Genomic DNA, 27149 nt, shown 5'->3' with positions numbered 1-27149 from the left:
AATCATATGCTCTGAAGCTTAGTAAAAGACACTTAGCTCAGTTTCTAATCAGGGAAAGCCGGGATAAGCACAACTTGTGAGAAATTAAATGCAGACATCCAGTACAATAAACGGTATTTATTGTCATACTCACAAAAAACCATATAATGCTAAGTTATTCAAAAACATCAGGATTTAGTTAGCACATAATACCTAAATGTTTTATTTTGAGAAAGAAACACTTGTGAGATACATCAATCACTGTTAATATTAGACATATTTTAAACCAATCTCCTTATATTTATAACAGTAATCATTAGCTATCTGTAAGGATAATCACATTATCCCTTCATCCGGCAAACTCCTGCAGACGGCCCAGCGGGAATATGACACTTTAATTAATTGACAGAAACTATAAATTGATAAACTACTACTACTAACTAGCGGCTCAAAATTGTGTATGCCAGCTGAGGGATTATATAATACAATGACAATGTATTTATACATAAATCTAATTAATATTTACATGTGTTAGCTTCTTTAGCTCATTAGAATTGATTAATTATCACATTCTAGTTTCCTACAATTATTCATAATTACTACTTCTGAGGGGTTAAATTCTTTGTGATTTAATAACTTTGCTACAATAACAATACAGCAATCTAGAGATCATCTCAAGCTAAAACACATTTTAGACTTGGACCATTTCTGTTTACACAAACCAAATGTACAGAAAAATAAACCAACATCATTTTAAAAAATCGCAAAACACCAAAATGGTGTTTGTAAACAAATAAATCAACACGTTATTGTTTATTCTTGAGAAAAACTTAATGATATTTTCATTATATATATATGTAAATGAGGTTATATTTATAATCAGTCATTTTAGTATAAATTATACTATTATATAGGCACAAACGAGGATACCCCAGGTGTTTGGGGCAAATTTATTGGTTGGATTTCACGGCGGTAAAAGCGAGTGAATGTGTCCTGGCTACGCCAGTTACCTTGCGCTAAGATGTCGTCTAGAGGTAGTTGTAGCACCCAGTTTTTGGATGCCACCGCCGGCCGAAGACTCCCTGGGCTAGCTTTAATGCCTGCCTCATTTAACGTCCGTTTCACCCACCCAGCAATCACTGTACGTGATGCGGGTTTTGGTGGTCCACAGCAAGTAAGAAACAGATTGTCGTTATTACACACACTTCGCCGGTCTGCAGACAATGTAATGACCCGCTTCACCCAGTGAACTGGGTCAATAGTAATGTTGTTTTTATTGCGCAATAGGCGCCAGCCAGATTGCCTTTGCCTCTCATTGTCTGTTTTGGAACCAAACATTGGAAAAAAGGACACTGAATCTTCTTCTATTACACATCGGTTTTGATTTATTGACAACAATGTGAGGTCATGAACCCTACGTCCTGAACATAGCAACAAAAGTGTTGCCGTCCTTTTGGAGCACTGAAATAAGTTATTTTCATCGCAATTATTATTTATGAGATAATTAGTCAAAATATCTGTATCCCAAATTGGTGGTTTATATGTTTCGCGTGGTTTTTGAATAGCTATTGATTTTAGAATTTTCTTTACCAAAATATTTGAGCTTAGCCTGTCTGACACATCGGGATTACATAAAGTAGCAATTGCCGATTTATAAACTAAAATAGTGCGATATGATAACTTATCTTTTTGGTACAAATCAGAGAGAAATCTAGCTAATTGTGACCCACTAGGATCATAAGGAGACGATATATTATTATCTGAGCACCATTTTAACCATTTACTCCATGCATTTTTATAGGTCTTTAGAGATGATTCGCGCCAACCTGATTGTAAAAGTAATTTTTGTTCTGGAGTCCAGTCTGTTAATTTACAAGTCCACCCCCACATCTCCAGACTTGAAGAGTCATTTCGTGGACTTTCTTGGGGGGCAGACCCGTTAGCGTATCTACTAGGACCCGGTGAAGGCGGTGTATTGTGAAAGGAGGGCTCAGGGATCTGTTCCGTATATCAGGCTTCCAAAATACTTTCTCCCACTTGGGAGCTACAATCAGATAGGTCCCTTTGGCAGAATTCAGGTGAGAAAGTACTTTCGGAATTAGGAACGGCGGAGGGAAGACCCATGCTAGAGGAAAGTCCCAATTTCGGCTGAAAGCATCGTGAAACAGTGCCTTTTGATCCAATATGTCCAGACTGACATACTGTGGTACTACATGAGCTGTTTCTGATGCCATCAGATCGACACGGGGCACTCCCCATTTTTGAAATATGACTCGTGTTACCTCGGGAAGAAGATGCCATTCTGGATCGGTCCTGAGACGAGATATGTGGTCCGCTTCTCCATTGAATCTCCCTGGTATGTGGTGAGCCGTCAGGTAAATGTTGTACCGGTCCAATAGTTTGAACACTTTCCTGGTTATGCTCATCAGGCTGGTAGACTTCGTCCCGCCTTCCTTCCTCAAGTACGCTATTGTCGTCTTGTTGTCGCATTGTAACATCACAGACGAATCCTTTAGGTAAGGACCTCGTTCTCGCAAAACGTGGAACACAGCGAGCATTTCCTTTTGATTGGAGTGTAGGAGAGTCTCCTGCGGTGACCATCTGCCCGATAGTTGCAATTTGTCTAGCCGCGCTCCCCACGCCAAGCCTGATGCATCGGTCGCCAGAAAGTGATCGATTGGTGGCTTGTGTAGGGCAGACGGGTAGTTGTGATGTCTCAGCCACCACTTTAATTCTTTTAGACCCTGCTTGGGGACCTGATAGCGGCGAGAGAAATTGTTGGCCGGTAAGCTTAAGGAAAATTGGATTAGCTCTCGATGGTTCAAGCGACCTCGTGGCACTACAAAACTTGCGAAGTTTATAAGACCTATGAGGCTTTGAATTTCTTTTAGTCGAACCGATTGTCGAGACAAAACATGAAGTATTTTCTCTTTCAACGCCGTGCATTTTGCATTTGGGAGGCTTTTTATCCCGTGCCACGGGTCCCATGTGATCCCTAAATATTCTAGACGTCTTTGTGGGGTCAGTATGGACTTCGCATAATTGATCTGCCATCCTAAGGTTTCTAGGAGGTGTACAGCCTCGATTGCTTGTACAGATAAAGTCTGCTTGTCTTGGTGGGCTAACAAAAAATCGTCTAGGTATACTATAACCCTGAGACCCCTTTCTCTTAATTTTTGGGTGACCCAATTCGACAAGCTGGCGAATACCTTCGGTGCCGTGGCCAATCCGAACGGCAATGACGTCATCTGATATATTTTGCCTTTGAACATTATTCGTAAGTATCTTCGATGTGACTCCGCAACGGGGAGATGAAAGTACGCGTTGGATAGGTCGATTTTTACTAACCAATCGTGTGGTTGAATAAAATCTGGTATTCGTTGAATATTTATCAGTCGAAACTTGGACACAATTAGGTAATTGTTCAAATTGCGCAGATTGAAAATCGGACGCATTGTCCCGTCTGATTTGGGGGCCAAAAACATTGGGGATATGTAACTTGGGGATGGCAACACCGGTTCCAGTGCCCCGATTTTTATTAATGATTTTACAGCTAACTTCATTTCGCATGAGAATTTTGTTTGATGCTTGTGATTTATCTTTGGCCAACAAAGAGGCACTTTTTGTTTCAGAGGTAATCGATACCCTCGAATCATTTTTATTAAGGAGTCTGGCGCCTTCATTTGTTCCCAAATATGAATGAATTCTAGAAGGCGACCCGCTATGAAAGTCTGCGCGACCGAGTCAGAATTTTCGCTTGCCTCGAAACCTTTTGTTGTCTCGACGGCCTCTAAAGCTAGAATTTGGCATTTGTTCGTCATTTTTCGGGGTACTACGATTTTTATTATATTTCCTATTTTGTTTGCCATCTCGATTTTGCGAAAATCGTTGTGGCATATAATAAGGCGCCTGCTGAGAAGGCGGATTCATGAAATATCCTTGCGGAGGATATTGGTAGTATGGGAAACCATGCGCTGGTGGAGTAGGCAAAGGTTTGCCAAAATAGCCCGTATTAGGACAATTATTTGAGCCCTGCGCGGGCTGTCTAGCACGGGACGGTCCAGCTTGCGCAGCCGGCCAGTTAGACTTTGATGAAGTTTGACTTGGTAACGGCCAAAGGGTTTTCGCAATCCCGCCGTTCTTCTCCAGCTCAGCAGATAGCAATTGTTTATCAAACAACGCTTCGCACGTTGGCGGAATCTTGCGAAGGCCCGCGCGAATGAATTTATCCTTCACATACCTTAAAATACCGTCGCGCCTTTGTTGAATTAAATCTGCTCTATGTCCACATGCCATTTGGAGAAGATCCACAGAAATTTTATTAAAAGACCCACTGATAAAAATTTCATTAAGTTTCTCTCTTAAAACAGCTACAGTAACATCTTCAGTAGATGTGGAAATCCACGAGAGTAAAGACTCTAACCCAGATTGCAACGATTCCTTTTGTTTAATTAATGCCTGAGTAATGGCGGCAAAGCCCTTCTCAGTAACACTAAGCGAGATATTTCGGTCGTACGGTTTAAATTCATCGTTACACTCGGTTTCGATGAAACCTGGGGTCGAGCTATACGTCTTCTGGACTTCCGCGTATCGCACGTCAGCCCAATCGGGTGCGCCAAAATGCTGGACAGTATTTAAAAAATCAACATGAGCTTGGCATGATTTAGGAACTGTCGGTTCTTTTACAGTAGTACTAAACGGTAAATTAATGCTTAAATCTGCCGATTCAGATGTACCCGCGCCACGTGGTTCATTGTCGGGACAAAGTTCACCGCTGACATTCAAACTGATATTATCGTCCCCATCTTCCGAGCTAAGATTCAACGAGGGCACGGGCATGGGCGGCGGAGCATGTGGGTATACCATTGAGGATAAAAAGCGTTTTACCTCACTCACCTCTTTGGCGAGGTTATGAACCATACCGTCTTCTCGACGTTTCCTTTTTGAAGATTTGTGTGGCGCTCTCCGTTTCCTCTTTGAAGGCCCTGGTATTGACGGATCCACCGATTCCATGCTCGCTTCCGAGCTATCTGACGATGAGGAATTACTCTCGTCGTCGCCCATTGTACGTACTGAAAAACAAAACTAATTAAAATCTATCATACGAACGGTTACACCGTTAAAATGTTTTCAATATATACATAAATAGATATGAATAATGAAAAATAGGCACTTATTTTTACCAGATCGCAGAAATATCGAGCGTGCTTTCTGGCAACAACCTTCTAGTCGGAAAACAAAATTGCCAATGAAGCTCGATTTCAATTCGAGAATCCGTCATGGCTGCCATGGTGGGGTTTTAAACGGAAACAAATGGCGGGAATGTAGGGTGACCAGTACTGAAAAACGGCACTTCAACCAACATAGTCACGAAAAACAGGGTTGCCACTCTCATTTATTAGGCTTCGAATGACGTACAGTTGATTAATAATGGATAGGTATCTAATTTATATACAATAAAAGAAAAAATGAATAAAATAATTAAAACAAATGAAGAAATTACTTAACTGATTGTAATTATAAAATACATGTTGTTAAATATGTAGAGAAAAGGAGGCAATAACTTATTATAATCGATTATTCTGTTAAAATAAGTTAGTTATTTTTTCATTGACCTATCTAAATGAAAGTCTATACAATTAGGTACTTTAGCCATATTTGAAATAAGTCACCCGTATCTACTCGTAACGTGGGCATTTCGGAATTTTTACTCAAATTAGTCATGTTCATAATAATGCTCTTAGTTTAATCACAATTAATATAATATTCAGGTACAATCGATATGCTTGTAGGCAGAACCATTTACAAGGGAATTATTGAATTACGAATAATTATAAATCAAATACTTATCGAAAATAATTAATTTTTCTGCACCACAAAACCAATATATTGGCTGGTAATTGTAATAATTAATTTTATTTATAAACTATATTAAATTTAGAGGTAGGGACCAAAACTCTTAAATAAATAATGAAAAGTGAAACCAGCCCGCGAGTTGGGCGGCCCTGGAGATGAGTAGCGCGGTCAACGAGTCTGCGCGATCGCGAAACGTCTAGTACTTTCGGCGCCTAATTTCGCGGTGGGTCACGACCAAGGTCATGCGTATGTTTTGAATGGAACGTAAAATGTAAATAAACAAATGGATCTATTAACTTTTATGACTTCGTCGCAGACTTTGGGTAATTTAATAATCCGTCTATACTTAAGTCTGTAGGTAGATTAGTAGTTAGGTGTTACATTATTTTAATTTATTATTTTATAGCAGGGATCACCAAATGGCGGACGCGGTCCGTATCCGGACCGCCGACCTATATTATTTTAATACTTATTTAATAAACTGAAGTAGAAACGGACCGCGATGGTCATATTATTTTGAAAAATTGGACCGCTGAAGAAGCTAATTGGTGACCCCTGTTTTATAGGTTCATTATTTCCCGAATAGGTACAGTCACCTGCAATAATATGTTACACAACGAAGGCCGCATGAATATCTGACACGATCTTATTTGTAGACGTAGAGCCATAAGAGCGTGTCACATATTTTTGCGGCCTTCGAAGAGTAACATATATCATTGCAGGTGACCGTACCTACCCACATTTTGGGACCAGGTAAAATATACATTTAGAAAAAACCCTAAGATTTAGTTACCTTAAAAAAATTACACGTGAGGTTATGTGGGGGAGGGGGGATCAAAAATTAGACGAAAACACCTCGCGTGATTTGTGTACAACCCCTAAGAGGGCGCTATTATTCTCATCTATAGGGTGACAGTCTGACAGTTCAGTAGGTATACACTTATACAATACACTATGTACTTAACTGAACGAAAAGCAATTACTCAAACCCGTTAATGTTTAGGTCATACTAAGATTACTAAGCAACTTTTACTATGGGACCAACCCCGAAATCGCGAAAAAAAAATTGACTCTCCCATAGGAAATTTCAAAATGTATGAAACATACAAATTTTTTTCCACGTTTTCGGGGTTGGTCCCATAGTAAAAGTCGCTCAGTATGACCTAAACATTAACAAATAAATAAACCAGGTAAGTACCAGCCGGCCTAGCCAAGGTTACAATCGCTATCGCTTCGAAAACGAAAAGCACTACGTCTCTCTATCACTCTTCCATATTAGTGCGACAGTGACAGTTGCGTTTCGATCGCTACGGAGCGTAAGCGATCGGCATCTTGGCTACGCGGCCAGAGCCTCTACCATCAGTTTTAACATTGACATAACGCTCACGTCTACGTAATTTACTTTCTGTACATCTCGCTTGCACTATTGCTCGCATATGCGAGTACGAGCGAGATGCATAGAAAGTAAGTTACGTAAACGTGAGCGTTATGTCAATGTCAAAACTGGTGGTAGCCGTACAGGTAGGTAGTGAATCATTAGATTATTTTGTGTAGGTAAGAATGGTTATAGTTACGGTTACGCGAAGATATGAAACACTAGGTATTAGGTAAAATTTGTGGAATAGGGTTTGCCTAATTTATCCACAGATCTAAAATGACGCTTACGCTGGTATACATGTCGGTATGTAATGTAAATGTAGTTTTCATCCAGCTCTAGTTTCCGGCCACTTGACGAAATTTGAATATCAATCTACCTTGCCGCAAAAATTTGGAGTTATTGCAATATATCTAAGTATCTACATAAAAAATATAGGTACCTACATAGTTAACAAGTAAGGTTTACTCGGCTAATTCCGAATGTCGAAAACTGTCGGATAATTCCGAAATTCAGATGAAAATCACCCTTAATTCCATCATAATAAAAGTCTCTTTTCGGAATTATCCGACAGTTTTCGACATTCGGAATTAGCCGAGTAAACCTTAGCAAATTAAAAATGAAAAAAAAATGAAATTAAAAATGAATTATTCGCTATTCCGTCAAGTGGACGAAAACTAGAGCATGGACGGAAACTAACGTAATGACCCTATGTAGGTACCTAATAAAAATGCAGGATGATTGAGTTGAGTAGTAAATTGAGGAATGGAATAGTCATTTCAGTTGGTAGGTTGGTACCTATCTGGAATATAAAAATGAAGATTACATACCATTCTAATAAAAGTGCAAATAAACTGTATGTAAGTACCTTAATACCTACTTTATTATCTCATAAAGTTGTTTACACCAGACAAGCCGCCTCGCCTGGCAACCAGCACATTCGCGAAATTTCTTTTTTTTTTTAGATACGTATTGACAAATATATTTTTGCTGATGGCAAAATCTTGGAACCCTCTTAAATGTATGCTGTGACATAGACGGTAGCGACACTACAAACGGTAAAGATAAAATGTTCGTTTTTTTTATTAGTTTTACTACTCGACGACAGATGGCGCTTACATCAAAGGTTATTTTTTCATTAATTTTACACGGGAAAGACAGACACACGAAAATAGTTTTTGACACTGACGTTTTCAAAATAAACATGTAGCAGATAAACATATTTAAAATAAAACTATAAAGTGTATTTTATTCATTAAGACTTCAAAATTTAGCTCAAAATGATTTTAAGACCATTATGCGCCAGCATTCTATCAGCCGTGTCCTTCCAGCAAATCAGAAATTTTCGCCCAACCGTCAAAATAGGCAAAGATAAGTTCCAAATAACTCTAAACGTACACCAATTCACCAAAGAAGAGATCAGAGTCAAAGCGAGACCAGAATACGTCTGCATCGAAGGCAAACAAGAACGAGAAACGAAGAGAGGTTATGTCTTAAGGCAGTTTACGAGAAAATTCAAGCTTCCGAAAGGATGTAACCCTCAGCAAATAAAGTCGGAATTGTCTCCTGATGGTACCTTAACTATTACGGCACCTAGAGAGTTCTGTGAAATAAATTTGCCTTGTGAGATGTCTGTGCCAATTTCTCTTACTAATAATGTGCCAGAACAATCGTTAGTTGAGGCGAAGAAAGCTGAGAAAGTGTCCACTGCTGATTATTGTAAGAAAGTTATTGAAGAGTGTAAAAAGATGAAGAAATGATGTAAAATGTAAAATGTCCTAGTAAAGTTTTTATTTTGATAATGTTTCCTGCTTTTTTGTTACTAGTTGTAGTGTTTTATCAGCTTCATAAGGTCATACTTAGGGCCAGGTCTCATATATCAGAATCCAGAAACTTTCAGTATGGCCCACGTACAAATCGGCTAGTAATCTACGTTGATGTGTCAGTTTTATGGAACTACGAGTACCTACTTATTGCCAGTTTGGCACTTTCGTTAGGACTATAGTATTTTGAATATAGTATGACAAGTATATTTCGAAGAATACAATTTTCAAGGTTCTGATTTCATAATGCAGCGGTTCTCAAACTTTTTTGGTGACGGAACCCTTTGGAAAGAGTAATATTTGACGGACGGATTTATTTTTTATTTTTATTTTCGTTCGTCACTGTGAACCAGATATGCCTATAGAAGAGCTGTTTTTTTCTTATTATTATTACAAGTATTCTCGCAGAGACCCCATAGAGGCTTTGCGGAGCCCTAGGGGTCCGCGGAGCACACTTTGAGAATGGTTGTCATAATGGATTGCATAGGTACCTACTAAAAAGATGGCAACTCTCTGAAGCAAAACAATAAAACTATATCTTATCTCAAGGAACTTTCGTCATTTCACTGATGCTCGTGCCCAGACTTTTCTAGAAAAATGTACCTATTATATTCCACTAATTGCCTAGGCAATTAAGAAAGTAATTTAAGGTCACTGTGGGTAAGTCCGTCTACAAGGCAAGTCCGTCAACACATTATAACTTTTGAATTTGAAGGCGTTTGCGACTTTGGAGTTCAGTCGATTAACCAGTTTTTCGCGCTAGTTCCGTCTCTGTAAAACAGATGGCGCTGTGACAACCAACTTCAGAGCAATCCGCCTCAATAAGTCATTTCGTGTTTTGAACTCGAAGTCATAGTGCGACAGCCGTTCGAAAAAAATTTGTTAAAAATAGTTTTTGAAAAGATTGTGCATCAGAAAGTAACTACGTAGGTAGCATAAGAACCAGCTGGCTTTATTCTATTTTTAAAATATCAGAAATTAGCTTATTTTTGTAATTATACGTTCCACAATTTATCATATTAAAATTTGACTAAGTTGGAAAGTCCGTCTATTATGTTCAAGGCAAGTCCGTCATATGCCGGAATTTCGTTAAATCAGAGATTACCAACTGTTTTTGCGATTTTAAGATTATAACGATTTGATAAGGTATCAAAAAATCCTCCAGACTTTGCGCATGATGTTACTTTATTAAATTTTGATCTCAGTATATTAAAAGAAACGATTAAAATTCATTTTAAAATTACTATTGATCTTTTATTTCGGAAATCAAAAAAAAAATTATGTTTCATTATTTGCAAAAAAGGTTTACCACCCCATTTTGGTAGTATATGCCGGACTTGCCTTTGTTTTAGAAAAATGGTGTTTATTTCGAATCTAAACCGTATATTAACAAGTTTAAAATACACTTTTCATTGTTCATTGTCTTGATCCGTTCTTTTTAGGAATTTGACTACGAACATATACGCACCCATATATTGGCTGATATCATAACTAGACGGACTTCCCTTAAACTGCACGGGAAGTCCGTCTACTCGCCGAATTTTAAAAAATGCCATTGTTTTTGCTTAATTTGTGCTTGAAATGATCTGTCACTAAGGCTAAACTATTAATTATTAAATTCTTCATCGTATGCGATTACAAGCAGTAACATATGTGAATAATTAACGGAACTAGATCACTCCAAAGTCAAAAAAAAAAAAAGTATGCCGGACTTCGCCACATTGACCTTAAATTTTTTATTTGTTTGCTTTAATGGCGTCCATAATTCGATTTCTTATTTCAAGGTTACTTGCAGTACGGCTACCATCAGTTTGTCACTGACATAAACGCCTTCGAGAACGTAATTTACTTTCTATACATCCCGTTTGCACTAATATGCGAGTGCGAGCGAGATGTATAGAAAGTAAATTACGTTCTCGACGGCGTTTATGTCAGTGACAAACTGATGGTAACCGTACAGGTCACTTCTGGATGAGATTAGCTCAGGACCGGGACAAGTGGCGTACTACTAGAAGAGAGGCTTAAGAGAGGGTGATAAAGGGCTGATATATGATACTTATGCCCATATTACTACTCGCTCGAAAGTATGCTTTTTTCTACGTGCAAAGAAATTTTCTAATTTGCTTAAGAAAAGTGATTTTGAAATTTCACAAACGAAGATAATAAATTTAGGATGATACTTAAATAATGTTTTCTAGGTGAAACAGATAGTAATGGCTAAAGGGGCCAAATACAACACATTCTTAACTTAAATGATAACAATTGTAACAAACGTGTTTTACGTGTTAAAGTTGTAAACCTAGTAAACCCTGTAAGTACCTACTGAAAAATCAAACGTACACAAATCATAAGACCGAAATAACTCGAAGTGACACTTATATGACACGTAAGACAGGTAAATAATTCACACTTATTTACAAAATTCTGGACGGTCGCCCATGCCATGAGCCGTGACTCAACATAAACATACTTGAATAATCTTTAACATCGTCGTATCAAAACTACTAATGCCACGAGAAATACGACCTTATGACAAAGTTATTAGAATTGAAGCTCGAGTAAATACAGACGCGAATTAAGAATGTGCTAAAATTATATTTGTGATGCATATTTTTCAGTATCGTTGCTATAAAGTTCTGGAGTGTTCACGTATTTAAACAAAAATACGTGATACGTGTTGTGTAGTTTATTACGTCTATCTTCTGTCTGCCCACGTAAAACGTAAATGCTTATATACAGGATGTAATCGTTAAGTGTGGCCAGGCGATAATTCCGTCGGAGGGCGCGGTGGTGGAATGTCATCGATCCCAGTGCGCCCTCACGAACGGCAGAGAGGGTGAAACGCCGGAGTGGGTTTAGTGGGTAGGGCCAAATTCTCCCCCTCTCTTGTCAGGAGAGGGGAAAGGAGTGGCGAGCCCCACACACCGTGCGTAAACGCATTCCCACTCCGTCCCATATAACAGATATCAGAAAACTTCAAATTGATATCGAAAGTGCGTTACCCAATGAGTAAAATTACATTAATAACTTTTTTTTAAATAAACGTAGAAATATCCCAAACATTAACTTCAAACCCTCCCATACATTTAGTACGACGACTCACCCCTAGAGATAAAACTACTTGAGATTCATTATTTGTGATAATAAACTGTAATAAAATAAATTTTACTCATTGGGTAACGCTTTCGATATCAATTTGAAGTTTTCTGATATCTGTTATATTTACGGAATTATCGCCTGGCCAAACTTAACGATTACACCCTGTATAGTATATACGACTAGCGACCCGACCCGGCTTCGCACGGGTTAACAAATTACACACTTAAACCTTCCTCATGAATCACTCTACCGATAGGTGAAAACTGCATGAAAATTCATTTAGCAGTTTGTGAGTTTATCGCGAACATTCATACACACAGACAGACGCAGCGGGGGACTTTGTTTTGTAAGGTGTTATACTGGTGTTAGTGATCATATAACGGCGATGTATGCGATCTAGAAAAAAACCGGCCAAGTGCGAGTCGGACTCGCACACCGAGGGTTCCGTACCATTATCTATAAAAACTGTAACAAGTACTGACCCCGCCCGACGTTGCTTAACTTCGGTCAATAATCACGTTTGTTGTATGGGAGTCCCACTTAAATCTTTATTTTATTCTGTTTTTAGTATTTGTTGTTATAGCGGCATAAGAAATACATCATCCGTGAAAATTTCAACTGTCTAGCTATCACGGTTCGTGAGATACAGACTGGTGACAGACGGACGGGCGGACGGACGGACGGACAGCGGAGTCAGTAATAGGGTCCCGTTTTACCCTTTGGGTACGGAACCCTATAAATGGTTCCTATACGGTTACCATCAGTTTGTCACTGACGTAAACGCCGTCGAGAACGTAATTTACTTTCTATACATCCCGTTTGCACTAATATGCGAGTGCGAGCGAGATGTATAGAAAGTAAATTACGTTCTCGACGGCGTTTATGTCAGTGACAAACTGATGGTAACCGTACTATATGTAGTATGTAAAAGTTATAATTATAATTTATAGCTAGGTATAATACATTAATATTTTTCACATTTCCTTCAGGCGGTATGGTATCATCGCCCACACTGTTAACTATACATCGGTGGATCTTATGCCTTTTTTAAAAAGGTTCACCGATGATGTACAGTTAGGAGTGTTGCTATTTGTACACTCCCTATGAACGATTTCCTGAGTGTAATTGTATTTTTTCGTCGCTGTGTGGGCAATAACCGTGTGTGCCGATCTAGATGTTTCTCACCTTTTCTCGATATTAGATTAAATCTGAAATATAGATAAGGACATTTGTTTAAATGATGAATATTTACCAACTGCAAAACTCTACGTTAAATTGGTTGATTGATGATGTCAATTGGAAGTTGGACTCATCATTATCCATCTATCATGTGCTGAGTTTACTTATATTGACCTAATTTTAATAACGCTCATTATTGAAACACTTCTCAACCAGTTCATAAGATATTATGAAAATGGGTTAAAATGGTTACATCGGTACTAAAGACATATAAATGTAACTCCGTATCTTTCTCTTTGATCGGTATAATAGGAAAAACCTACTTAATAACCTAGTCAAAGGGGGCAAATGGGTCCAACTGGCATTACTGGCACCAAAAAGGTTAAGACTAATCATAATATCAGTTGTATTATACAAAATTACAAATACCGCCAGCATATATCACACACCTGAAATATAAAGTAAGTAAACAGTATAATTACTACTCGTGTTTAAAAGGTCTACTAATGATACATCTAATAAAGAAGCTTCTCGGATCTAAACGAACATGCATCGAGTGTCTCTAAATAATACGCCAACGTTTGCCAACCCACCTATATATATCCCAGCGCTCGCGCATTCCTTCAGTCTGAAAACAACCGCGAATCAGAAACAAACCAAACACAAGCAAACATGTCTCTCAGCCCGTATTTCTTCGACTACTCGATGCCGCAATGGCCTCGCCGGCTTCTCGACCAGAACTTCGGTCTCGCTTTGACACCTGAAGACCTATTAGGCGCTGCGACCAGCCCGATCGTTTCCCGCCTCAAACCCTGGTGGCCACAGGACGGTTCCACCATCAAAGTCGACAAGGACAAATGGCAGGTCAACGTGGACGTCCAGCACTTTTCTCCAGACGAAATCACAGTGAAAACCTCCAACGGATACATAGTTGTTGAAGGGAAACATGAAGAAAAGAAGGATGAGCATGGTTTTATATCCAGACAGTTCTCGAGAAGGTTCAAGCTGCCGGAAGGCTCTAATCCTGATGCTGTACAGTCCAGGTTGTCGTCGGATGGTGTGTTGACAGTGGTTGCTCCTTTGAAGGCTGAAGAGGCGAAAGGAGAACGATCTGTTCCGATCACACACACGGGGCCTGTTAGGAGTGTGAGTGTCACTCAGGAGGCGCCTAAGGAAGCTTAGTGTTTATAGTTTGTTAAGTGAGACTGATTTTATACATTTATTAAATTCTCTTTTTTCTTTTAGTAGTTCTTTTATTTTTTAAGTGACAGTGTACCCAGTGCCCTAATAGCATTTTCTTGTAGGGATTTTGTTGGGCCATTGTTTACGTATTAGTTGGGCAACCGTTATATTTGGCCGTACGATTTGCTGGAGGGCCCTCGACAAAGGCCCTCCCGAAGATTCCCAACAGAGGGCCATAAGAGTAATTTTTTCGTTGGGCCTATTTAAATAAATCATACAATTATTCAACGGTGGTGGTTTTGGTTGGGCCGTGGTTGGGCCTATACACATTTGTTTGATGGTTGGTTAATTGTTACATTTGGCCGTACGATTTGCTGGAGGGCCCTCGACAAAGGCCCTCCCGAAGATTCCCAACAGAGGGCCATTAGAGTAATTTTTTCGTTGGGCCTATTTAAATAAATCATACAATTATTCAATGGTGGTGGTTTTGGTTAGGCCGTGGTTGGGCCTATACACATTTGTTTGATGGTTGGTTAATTGTTACATTTGGCCGTATGGCTTGCTGTAGGGCCAACTGCAAAAAAATAAAAAAGGGCAATTTTTTCGTTGTGCTTCTGTTTGCAAATTCAACAATTATCCAACGGCAAGTCAGGTAGGTCGGTAGGTAGTCGTGCACCAGGTTGAAGGCCCAACACAGCTTGTCCCACAAAGGGCCAACAACTTTAACGTTGGGCCTTGTGTAGGATTCTTACAATACTACCGTAGGTAAATAGTTGTGTAATTTATAGTGTGCCTACAGTCTAATTATGTAATGGGCTTTTGTTTACGAATCCTACAGTTACCCTACGTTAAGTAAGTGGTTGTGTAATACGACGTTGGGCCTTTGCTGATAAATATTACAGTTACACTACGGTAGGCATTGGTTGTATCCACATGAAGGCCCTAGGCTAGGCAGCAGTTGTTGTTAATCTTCTCTGTATCGTTCCAATTTTAGTATATGTACTGCCGAAGCAAGTACACTTACTATACACTCTAATTTGTATATATACTAACCGCACTTCGAAACTTCGTAAGCGAGATTTATGTTTTTTGAGATTTAAATTGAGAAAAAGTTGGTAATATACAATTTTTTAAATTTATGTATAAATTTTATAGTTATAGCTATTAGATTTATAAGTTACTTTAAAAAAATATTATGATTATATCCGGAATAATGGAGAAAATAACTATAACTTCGATGTTTGGAGACAGTAACGCCATCTAGTGACGCCACAAGCAAACTCAACTGGTATTGTTGGGCATCAGTACCACAGCCAATGTTGGTAAATGCGATATTTGTGCTCACTGGGCCAACTAATGTTATCGTTGTTTAGCCATCGGTACCAAAATACACAAAGGCCCATTGTTAGGCGTCAGGCCACAGCCAATGTTGGTAAATACGATATTTGTCATCATTGGGCCATCGGATGATATCTTTGACTAGCCAACGTTACCAAAATACACAAAGGCCCATTGTTGGGCATCCGTGCCACAGCCAATGTTGGTAAATGCGGTATTCGTCACCATTGGGCAAACGAATGTTATCGTTGTTTAGCGAACGGTAGCAAAATACACAAAGGCCCATTGTTAGGCCTCAATGCTACAGCCAATGTTGGTAAATGCGATATTTATCGTCATTGGGCCATCGTATGCTATCGTTGATTAGCCAACGTTACCAAAATAAACAAAGGCCCATTGTTGGGCATCAGTGCCACAGTCTGTGTTGGTAAATGCGATATTTGTCATCATTGGGCCATCGGATGATATCGTTGATTAGCCAACGTTACCAAAATACACAAAGGCCCATTGTTGGGCATCAATGCTACAGTCAATGTTGGTAAATGCGATATTTGTCGTCATTGGGCCATCGGATGATATCGTTGACTAGCCAACGTTACCAAAATAAACAAAGGCCCGTTGTTGGGCATCAATGCTACAGCCAATGTTGGTAAATGTGATATTTGTCGTCATTGGGCCATCGGATGATATCGTTGATTAGCCAACGTTACCAAAATAAACAAAGGCCCATTGTTGGGCATCAGTGCCACAGCCAATGTTGGTAAATGCGGTATTCGTCACCATTGGGCCAACGAATGTTATCGTTGTTTAGCGAACGGTAGCAAAATACACAAAGGCCCATTGTTAGGCCTCAATGCTACAGCCAATGTTGGTAAATGCGATATTTGTCGTCATTGGGCCATCGGATGATATCGTCGATTAGCCAACGTTACCAAAATTAACAAAGGCCCATTGTTGGGTATCAGTGCCACAGCCAATGTTGGTAAATGCGATATTTGTCATCATTGGGCCATCGGATGATTTCCTTGACTAGCCAACGTTACCAAAATACACAAAGGCCCATTGTTGGGCATCCGTGCCACAGCCAATGTTGGTAAATGCGGTATTCGTCACCATTGGGCCAACGAATGTTATCGTTGTTTAGCGAACGGTAGCAAAATACACAAAGGCCCATTGTTGGGCATCACTGCCACTGCCAATGTTGGTAAATGCGATATATGTCATCATTGAGCCAACGAATATTATCGTTGTTTTACCAACGGTACCAAAATACACAAAGGCCCATTGTTGGGCATCTGTGCCACAGCGAATGTTGGTAAATGCGATGGTGGGCCAATACAAAATTAATGTTGGCTACGGAACGAACCTCATCCCAACGTTTTCCCTACCGTTGGCACCGTGGGCCCCAACGAAAATGCTACTAGGGTGTTGGCCGAACGTTAATTGCAATTGACTATTAACCAGTACAAATTGAACCGTAAACGGTAACGGACGGTTACAGTTGACGGTTCAATTTGTACTGGTTAGTGGTCAAGAATATTCAATTGCATTAACGTTTCGGCCAACACTGTGTACCCCGACGTCTACCTGTGATTTAATGATTAACTAAAAAACGTAAATAATGTATGTAGAAGGTATAAGTGGTACAATACATTCGCCATTATTGAAACACTATCATTCTCTATCGTATAGGCTGGTATAGGTGTAGGCCGTCCACCGTCCAATATGCTAAACTAAACTAAGGTAAAATTTAAATACATTTGTAATTAGGATACTTTATTTGACTTAATTATACTCGTAGATACATCATTATATAGTAACTCAAGTTCTTTCTGACACCGGTATTTACAAAGGAGTAACTATGATATCCTTATCTTTCTTATTATAACTGTCTTCTATATCCTGCAGCCTCCTTCCGTTCGTCTCAGGCAATATAAACGTTAAAACAACCGCACTCACACCCGTCACACAAGCAAAAGTGCCGTACATCACTGGTTGTCCTGACGTTAGCAACCCTGGGGTAAATTTAACACATATAGACAGTAAACCAAAACATATAACACCACTTAAACCAGACCCTATACCTCTCACCTTAGTTGGATACAGTTCTGCAATAAAAGTCCATCCTAAACTGGCCATGACGCTAGCTAAAGAAGTATATAGCACCAGAAGGGTTAAAGGCATTATAAATAAGTTTTTATAAGCGCCGCAAACCACCAAACCTAATAGAACCACAGTTGTCCCGTGAGCAACGGCTACAAACGTAAATTTCCGACGCATTTTCTTACCGAACAAGCAAATAACTATACTTGCCGCCACTCTTATCAAATCTACTGCCATTATAAGAAATAATGTGGCGATATGGCTTTCGCTAAACATAGTGCTTAATAAATCGTAAGCGTAAAATGGGAATGCGTTGATACCGCACATTTGGACTGTTAAGAAGATGAAGACAACGGTTATAGTTGGTCTTATAAATGCGCTACTACGTAATGTATCAAACAGTTCTTTTACACTGAATTTAGACGTTTTCCCTTTTTGTTTTTCAACCACATTTTGCAGTTCGCTTTCTGCTGTTGCCCCATTTCCTCTAAACCACCTAAAACATTCGACACCCTCCTCCACCCTTCCTTGAGTTATCAGCCAATAAGGGCTCTCTTTTATAAAGAAGAGCATCGGAAACAACATTGCACTGGGCGCGATACATATCAAAAGCGACGTCCTCCAGTAAATGAAAGAACCTATGACATGACTTAGGAGTACTCCTAGATTTAAAGCTAGAGATGGACATAGGAGTATGATGCCTCTGTATTTTGGGTCGCTTATTTCTCCCAGATAGATGATGGTGGTGGGGCGGACGGCGCCGTAGCTCAAACCAGTGAGAAACCTGAAATTAAATAAAGAATCTTATAAAAAATCATGTTGTCCGATAATGCTATCGTGATAGGTCCATACCTATAATTTGTTTACATTTGTTTAGGAGTTGTAAACATTGCAGTTTTTTGTTATACAACGCTACACGTCGACTTCGCACATTGTCGTAATTATTCACGAGCTTAAATAATAGTTTGCGAACCTCACTCAGTATAGACATTATGAATATTATTTAAAATAAACCCCTTATAAACCGCAAACAATTTGAAAATCAATTTGACAATATGTACCATTACATATACCATATTCTAAACATTATCTTAAACTTCTTAAAGGCTCAATTACAGGTGGATAAAAATGGCCCTCTTAATGAAACAGTATGGTTTGCCCTAAACATCGACTCATAGATATTTAGGTATTATGTTAGGAATACCTAGGCATTTTTTTGCGGACAGAAAACCTCCCTATATGGGTTAACCACTTCAGCCTTGAGTTTGTTAAATATGTATGTCAAGCATCTACGACAAGATATTTACATAAGTGGGTGCAAGATAATGTGATGCTATAAATATGTAAAATTCACTTTATCCAATACCGCACAACAACAACTTTAAGAGTAAAACTCTATTCAGAAAAAGGTTACCCCTTTTGATCATCGCTTAAGTAACTGGATTGGGTAATCGTTAATAATTAACCGTTATGCCTCACCACGCGAAATAGGCGCAATCTTATGGCGTCGTGTTGCGGAAACCAAGCTATAGTCGTTATGTACAGTCGACGTCAAAGATATGTTTACACTTTTGCACCTTACGCCTTTGGTAATAAGGCGAAAATTGTAAACATATCTTTGACGTCGACGGTACCTCCGAACAAAAACGTTTCCCTGATGATACACACAGACACAAATCCTTTCTCGTCTCCTCTTTTGACCCAGCTTATAGTGTTAGGAGATGAAAGATAAAAATGATGATGAGAAGATATGTGAGGGGAGATGAAAGTCTTAAAAAGCTGATCATTGTTGGTAACACGAAGGGCAAACGCGGCCGGGGTCGGTCTCCAACTAGATGGAACGATCAAGTCAAAGAGACCCCATCCTCAACCAACTTTTGCTCAAGAGACGCGATGAACAGGCACCGATGGAGGCAGATCATAAAAACCAGGTGTGGAGCATCTACATCAACCGATGATCACGATACTCAGTCATGCAGGAGCGACCACAGAGAGATAGTGTTAAGAAAAGCTCAAAGGATAGACTCAAAGGCACTAACCTTCCAACCATCATTGTAGGGAAGTCCTCAGCAAATGCCATGGCCAGCCAGCCTGCCATAAAGGGGAAGGCCAGGATAATATGGACAGTCCTCCTTCCGAAGCCGTCCAGTAACGTACCGACGCACACGCAGCCCAGGATCGATGAAATTGGAGCTATGGCCGCTGAAAATATCATTCATTGAATGAAAGGTAGTACAGACAGCAACACTCTTAAGCTTGCACCTTATGCTTTTTGTAATAAGGTCTACGAACTATCAGTTAAGAGTGTGGGCTAAGATGTGTATTTACCCTCGATAATTTAAAATAAAAATATCTTTAACTATAGTTTACTCTTTTGGCGGTAGTCATAAATGTCTGTCAAGTCTATCTTTATTAGAAAGGGTTTGCTAAGTTTTATGAATAAGGGGGTTTATTTTGTAGAGTTTTGTGGAACCACAGAAAATATTGGCCAGTCGTCTGCCGGATCATCAATCGCTCACTTCAAGTAGAATTTACAGTATCCCTAAACCTCGTGTTCTCACTTCTTTTGTGCAGCGCTTCTCGGCATTTCTCTTCCCGCACATTTACAATAAAGTAGTTAAAATTTGTGACATAAGGCACTGTAACGTATATGAGGCAAACATTCGTATACTAAACCTGCTAAAGTCTTGGAACTACGAGGAATCAGAAGAAATTCTGAATCCTTCCTAAGTGACCCCTAACTCCACGTACTCATAGGATTACTTCTTCATTCCTCGTGTTCAGTTTCAGTTTTTCATAACGCTCGAACACACTTAAATCTAATAAACTTTTACATTCATTACATTCTTAGATTTCATTCACACACTTTTCACTCCCTTCTCACAACAAGCTTACACACACACAAGTTCACACTCCTCTTTCTTTCCTAATTCCTTTTCTTATGTTTAATATAATTATAATTTTTTATCACTGGTAACTCGTGATGATCATGACCCCCGCGATACAGGCCATGCCTAGTGCGGGGTTCACTGTAACGTACCTGTTAAACTTTTATTGTCAATAAAATATTCTTATTCTTATTCTTATTATTCTAAGTAGGTTAGGTATTGTTTTCGTGTCTTACCATGGCGATCATAAAAAGGATGACGCAGTCAAAGTCAGGATTGCAGAAAATCATTAGATGAGGTTTCACGACCAGTCACTGTGAAGATCTATGGGAAGGTCTGAGACCAGCCACTTTTCAGCTAATATGATGTTAAATAGTAGTAAACCCTGGAGCCTTCGGAATCTGAAATACCTTTTGTGGAACATGCCGCGAACATTGAACAATTTTACGGTTTAGACTCAGTTGTTTTTATTAGAGATGCAACGGATAGTTGTTTGGCCGGATATCGGACCATCGGCCGAATATCCGGTATCCGGCCGCCGAATATTCGGCCAGCGGAACTATACATACATTTCGGTTTTTCAGGTGCGTATTCTGCAGGTTTGACCTGTTTCCTAGTGAACGTTCGCGCGGACACATTTCTAGGTTCGAAATGAGTGCGCGTGCAAGTCAGTGGAATGTATAAATTGCTTTAAAATAATAAACAAGTACGATTATGACCGTGTCTGTTTCTTAAATCCATTTTGTTTACTCCAAAATCAAGCAATGTTACTATCCGGTATCCGGCCGGATACTAGGTCAATATCCGGTATCCGGCCGGATAGTAAAAAACCGGCCGGATAGGCCGGATACCTGATAGTAACCGAATATCCGGTGCATCTCTAGTTTTTATTCACTCGCGCGACATGTTTCGGAGAGCTTAGGTCTCCTTTCTCAAGCACTAACAGTGTGAGCAGCGAACCATGAAAACTAACCTATCCAAGATCCAAAACCGGAGCCCCATGAGAGAGAAGAATCAAGCATCAGCTTCGGCAGCAGAACGGCACTGATGCCATTGGTCAGGCCCGCAGACAGGCAGAGAAGGCTTGACGCGAGGGTTGCCAGCACCTAAAATTTTATATTTTTGCTTGTTACCAACTTGTTACGGACTAAGTGTGGTAATATCTTTGTTCAGGTGTGATTTTTTCGATGGTGAATAATGTATGACAATTGTATGGTCTGTGCGGAAAGAGAAATCGTTGAATGTATGGGGCCCAATACATTCCACTACACGACTCTTCTCTTTCCGAACAGGCCGAGGTGGTAAATTCAACGTCACCTTTTTAAGCCTGGCAACTTCGGGTTTTTTGAACGTCAGTTGCATCCGGTATATAAATACCGGACAATACAGATTATAAAATCTGTCAAGCAATTTCCGTCAGTTCCGTCAGTAGAAAAGAGCGGCAAATTTAAAAAATGTAGCCGCGAAGGGTTATCCCATAGAAAATTTGAACTTCGCGCCTTTCTCTACTGACAAACTTGTTTGACCGGCTATAAATCAAAACATTTATAGAATAACCATAATAACCATGAAAAAGGACGTCACCTTTACAATTATCAGATTATCACTATAATTTCCATGATAACTTAAACGCGATAGTAATTAATTCGCGTAATATCTTGCATTTCAAGAAGAAAATACAAACACTTGAATGATGTCGACGGCAATTATCATTACTTGCCTATTATTAAGTTATTAACAAACTTCATTAGAGTTAGATCAATAAAAGTCTGCAGCGATTTTGATAGCCCACGCAGTGCAAGTGTAATTTTAAACGTCAAACCTCTATGAAATGTATAAAAGTATAAATAACACCAGCACTGTTTGGGCTATCAACATCGCTGCAGACTTCTTGGTTTAACTCTATCAATGTTGCAATTCATTGAAATTAAAGGGTTGGCAAAACTCTGTAACGTTGGTTGTTTCATTTAACCTGTATTTAACAATCATACATGAGTAGAAATTGCAGACATTACGTTCATCTATGTCACTTGGTTTTTTTGGGCCATTCAATATTCGTTCGTGACCCACCACCGGGTCGCGACCCATAGTTTGGGAATGCTGGTATATGCGGTTATCACCAGTGATCGGACAACTCATCGCAAAAATAAATATTAGTATGGAACATGATACAATTTTTTTAACAATTTTGAACTGTAGTTTTTGAGTATAATCTGAAAATTTTATAAAAATACTGTGTAAGGTTTACTCGGGTAATTCCGAAAATTACTAATACATATCTACTAAACGCGGCTACATCCAACATCCCGAGCCAACGGACGCGGGGAGGGAGATACTTGAACGTCATAGGGAGTGTTGCCAGAGCAAATAATGTAGCCGCGGTTTAGTAGATATTAGTAATTTTCGGAATATCCCGAATTTCGGAATTACCCGAGTAAACCTTACATAATATGAGTTTAATAAATCTTATATTTTGAAATATAAATGATTTTTGATGGTTTTGCGATGAGTTGTCTGATCACTGGTTATCACACTAATGCGCTGGTCTGCATCTACACACCGCTCCGCCGTGTGAACGAGAAATAAGTAACTATCTATGCACGAAATTCGTGTACACGAATATATTTAATAGCAATATCTTGCTCGCACGAAAGAGCGGCGTGCTCGTTAACATCCAATGTGAAAACCGCTTAAATAGGCATAAGCCACTTATAGGATGTCATCTCAGATAAAAAAACCTTTCAATTCGTCTGGGTTAACCTTGTTCATAACCGTAAAATAGGGTGAGTAGGGACAAAACTGACATTCAAACCTCGATCACATTTTATTTTTACATTTTATGCAAACTTAATTTTATTAATAAATGTTCCGGCCGTTTGTATTTTAGTTTTTTTATGATTTTAGGTACTTAGTTCCATTTCATAACTTTAACGATAAACACAAAATCCCTCCTCACCCCGTAGTCCCTCTTAGTTGGGGTGAGATGGGGTTTCATACAAAAGGTGATTTTGAAACGTTGTTGAACCGTTTTTTTTTATTATGAATATTACTATAGCTCCATTTGTAATAGGAATACATTATTTAGGTAGCAGTAGACTTTAAAAACCATCTCACCCCCCCCTGTCATCCCTTCTCTCCCCATTCATAACCCGACTCTCCTCGCAATCCCTACTCACCCCATTTTACGGAACTACCTATTCTAAATTTCAAATCGATAGCGTAAGTATTAGTTCTCGAGATATTTATCGATGTAACAGACAGGCAGACAGACAGAGTCGCACATACTTTTTACCTTTTTGGTACAGAACCCTAAAAATTACGGACCCACTTTCGTAATAGGTAATAGGTAAGAGATGAAAAAATGTATAGCCTAAAACTCACCTGTTTATATAAATGTTGAGAACCCCTGATTTCATTATTTATAATTCCCTCCAAAATATTTGTTTTCAATATCTTCATTAATAATACAATTATTTTTATTACGTTCATTAATAAATACAAACGGGTACAATAATGTGAGTATGTGACAGCTGTTTTTATAAGAATGAATAACTATGAAAATTGTTTTTTTTTTTAATTACTTTTAGCAAAACACGGCCACGCTTGACCGTACCTTGTTGCAAACTAAATTATCGGTTAATTAGTTGCCTTCTTATTACGATTCAGTTTAAACGATACTGGAAAATTGACATTTTCATAAGTGACCAACTGTGACTAACAACTGTATAAATCGAGTCTTTGGTGATTTTTGTTTCTATGGGGGCCGATTTTTGAATTTCGATCGCTCGATTTCGTGTTCTCCCTACTTATCTTCACTCCACTACTAACTAGCACAGAATAAATAATAGTACTAGGTACAGAAGACCTACTCTCTAACAAAACGCGTCTGTTACGATCAGGACAGATATGGCCGCTAGGTGGCGACAGCGCCACGCGCGGCTTATGGCTAGCCACCAAAATTGGTGTGGAAGTGGAACGGATGTACTTTTTAGCTACCTGTACGGCTACCACCAGTTTTGACATTGACATAACGCTCACGTTTACGTAACTTACTTTCTATGCATCTCGCTCGTACTGGCATATTAGTGCAAGAGAGATGTACAGAAAGTAAATTACGTAGACGTGAGCGTTAATGTCAACGTCAAAACTGGTGGTAGCCGTACTGTAGCAAAGCGACGAAATCGCGGAGTGAGCAAAGAATATAATACTCACTAGGGAGTGAGCCACGCCTGCTACTAGTACTAGGTACTTACTTGGCATTTAAATTCTACTAATAGAATTGACAACGGGTGGTCAATGCCAATAATAGATTCCCAATTTCTATCGCTCGTATTTCAAAAATAGCATTTCGCCGTTTTCGACATAATTATTTTCGAGTGAAACAATCGAGCGCTCGACGAAATTTTGTGGATTTCGTTTTTTTTGGATAATATTTGCCTGAATACAAGAGCTCCTCGTTCTAAATTCTAATTTGGAATAAATGTGCGTACCTACGGAATTTTTCAAATACATCATTTTCTATCTTTTCTATGGACCGTAACAAAACTGACAGCCAAGATTTGTATGAAAAACTGAGGACATTTTTTTTTTCAATAGTCCTCGTGACTTTCTGTGTCGAAATAACACAAAAGTTATGAAAACCCCCAGATATGTGGTATATACCTACCTCATCAACCAATCTAAAGAGGTGAAATCCGTGGAATGAAATGACCTGGTGCAGTGGTTCCCAAGGTTAACTAGGCTCCGAAGCACTACCACCAGTTTTGACATTGACAGATACGCTCGCGTCTAAGTAACCTACTTTCTATGCATCTCGCTCGTACTCGCATATTAGTGCAAGCGAGATGTATAGAAAGTAATTTACGTAGACGCGAGCGTATCTGTCAATGTCAAAACTGGTGGTAGCCGTACCGACCCACCTAATAAAAAAGAAAAAAGATAATAGACAAACTTTCACAGTTATTTTTATACACCACGTACTCAACTACTCCTTACAATTTCTCTCTTGCAAATCTAACCCTCGAATGCCCCCCAGCGGCAGGGGCCCAGCTTGCTCAACCGGCAAATTTCCCCACCGGTTGGTCAGCCGTGCTTGCACCAGATTGCCCGGTTTTTAGGGTTCCGTACCCAAAGGGTAAAACGGGACCCTATTACTAAGACTTCGCTGTCCGTCCGTCCGTCCGTCTGTCACCAGGCTGTATCTCACGAACCGTGATAGCTAGACAGTTGAAATTTTCACAGATGATGTATTTCTGTTGCCGCTATAACAACAAATACTAAAAACAGAATAAAATAAAGATTTAAATGGGGCTCCCATACAACAAACGTGAGTTTTGACCAAAGTTAAGCAACGTCGGGAGTGGTCAGTACTTGGATGGGTGACCGTTTTTTTTTTTTTGCTTTTTTTTTTTGTTTTTTTTATATGGTACGGAACCCTTCGTGCGCGAGTCCGACTCGCACTTGCCCGATTTTTAAACTGACCAATCACGGCAGTCGCTGTGGTGCCATCATCAAATAATTTACACTGATATTTAAAAGTACCTATAAGAACAGCCTTACATGATGCTATTATACCACATGCTACATTATAAACCATAGACAACGATTTATTTCACAGTAAATAAAACTGGTCTACACCAAACTACAAAAGTGACAGCTAGCTTTAAGTTTCTCAATATGGAGTGTAGAAGTAAGTGTACCTCTACCTTCCATATTTCTCAAAATACCCAAGTAAACAAATTAAATCTACTCATAATTAAGAGCCCATCAACGTGCACACTGCTTGAACTTTTTCTACTTTTGTGTGAAAATCTTAATGCGGTTCACATAATACATCTATAGTTCGTTTTTTTTAGCATTAGAAAGAACTTCGCAAAAGTAAGCTTGTGGTTCCAAATGCGGCACTTTTAGCGGTAATGATTTGAAGTAAATTATATGTATTGACCATGCTACATTAGATAATTCAATAATTATTAACAATTAAAGAGCCTGATAAAAACTGCTCGCTTGCTTCTGTGGAGTTCTTTCTAATGCTAAAAAAAATTGAGAGAGGCTGTATCAGGGACACAGCCGCTATGGCTGACGTGAAACGTGGTGTGGACCGCTAATGCGAAGGCCGAAGGCCGAGCTCCGCGTAGGGCCGAAGGCCCGAAGCGTCCAAGATGTCAGTGCTTAAACACATAACAATAGTACAAGTGTCTAAATGCGAAGGCCGAAGGCCGAGCTCCGCGTAGGGCCGAAGGCCCGAAGCGTCCAGGATTTAAGTGCTTTAAAATAGAACAATAGTACAAGTGTCTAAATGCGATGGCCGAAGGCCCGAAGCGTCCA

General features: G+C 39.3%; 3 protein-coding genes across 3 annotated transcripts; 2 read left to right on the top strand and 1 right to left on the bottom strand.

Moving 5' to 3' along the window:
* Positions 1-8490: 8490 nt before the first annotated feature.
* On the top strand, positions 8491-8970 carry LOC134801656 (protein lethal(2)essential for life-like). Its single transcript, XM_063774275.1, has one exon. The coding sequence runs from the start codon at positions 8491-8493 to the stop codon at positions 8968-8970; it is 480 nt and encodes a 159-aa protein (XP_063630345.1).
* A 4946-nt stretch (positions 8971-13916) lies between these two features.
* LOC134801587 (protein lethal(2)essential for life-like) lies at positions 13917-14549 on the top strand. Its single transcript, XM_063774204.1, has one exon. It carries the CDS (start codon positions 13984-13986, stop codon positions 14491-14493), a length of 510 nt encoding a protein of 169 aa, XP_063630274.1. The 5' UTR covers positions 13917-13983; the 3' UTR covers positions 14494-14549.
* Positions 14550-17602: 3053 nt separating this feature from the next.
* On the bottom strand, positions 17603-24481 carry LOC134801588 (facilitated trehalose transporter Tret1-like). The gene is made up of 4 exons (XM_063774205.1): positions 24204-24481; positions 21796-21928; positions 19974-20136; positions 17603-18718 (listed from the first exon to the last, which is right to left on the bottom strand). The coding sequence occupies exons 1-4, from the start codon at positions 24279-24281 to the stop codon at positions 17677-17679; spliced, it is 1416 nt and encodes a 471-aa protein (XP_063630275.1). The 5' UTR covers positions 24282-24481; the 3' UTR covers positions 17603-17676.
* Positions 24482-27149: the final 2668 nt, after the last annotated feature.

This window comes from Cydia splendana, chromosome 22, assembly GCF_910591565.1.
Source record: "Cydia splendana chromosome 22, ilCydSple1.2, whole genome shotgun sequence".
Classification (NCBI taxonomy): Eukaryota; Metazoa; Arthropoda; class Insecta; order Lepidoptera; family Tortricidae; genus Cydia; species Cydia splendana.
Note: the sequence above shows the minus strand (reverse complement) of the source record. Positions and strands in the feature narration are given on the sequence as shown.

Excerpts from the sequence above, each read along its gene's own strand:
- LOC134801656 (XM_063774275.1), top strand. The coding sequence starts at position 8,491 with ATGATTTTAAGACCATTATGCGCCAGCATTCTATCAGCCGTGTCCTTC.
- LOC134801587 (XM_063774204.1), top strand. The coding sequence starts at position 13,984 with ATGTCTCTCAGCCCGTATTTCTTCGACTACTCGATGCCGCAATGGCCT.
- LOC134801588 (XM_063774205.1), bottom strand. The coding sequence starts at position 24,281 with ATGAAGATATTGAAAACAAATATTTTGGAGGGAATTATAAATAATGAA. Across the intron at positions 20,137-21,795 it reads CGGTTTTGGATCTTGGATAG|CGGCCATAGCTCCAATTTCA; the intron begins GTTAGTTTTCAT and ends TGATATTTTCAG. Across the intron at positions 18,719-19,973 it reads CCTACAATGATGGTTGGAAG|GTTTCTCACTGGTTTGAGCT; the intron begins GTTAGTGCCTTT and ends ATTTAATTTCAG.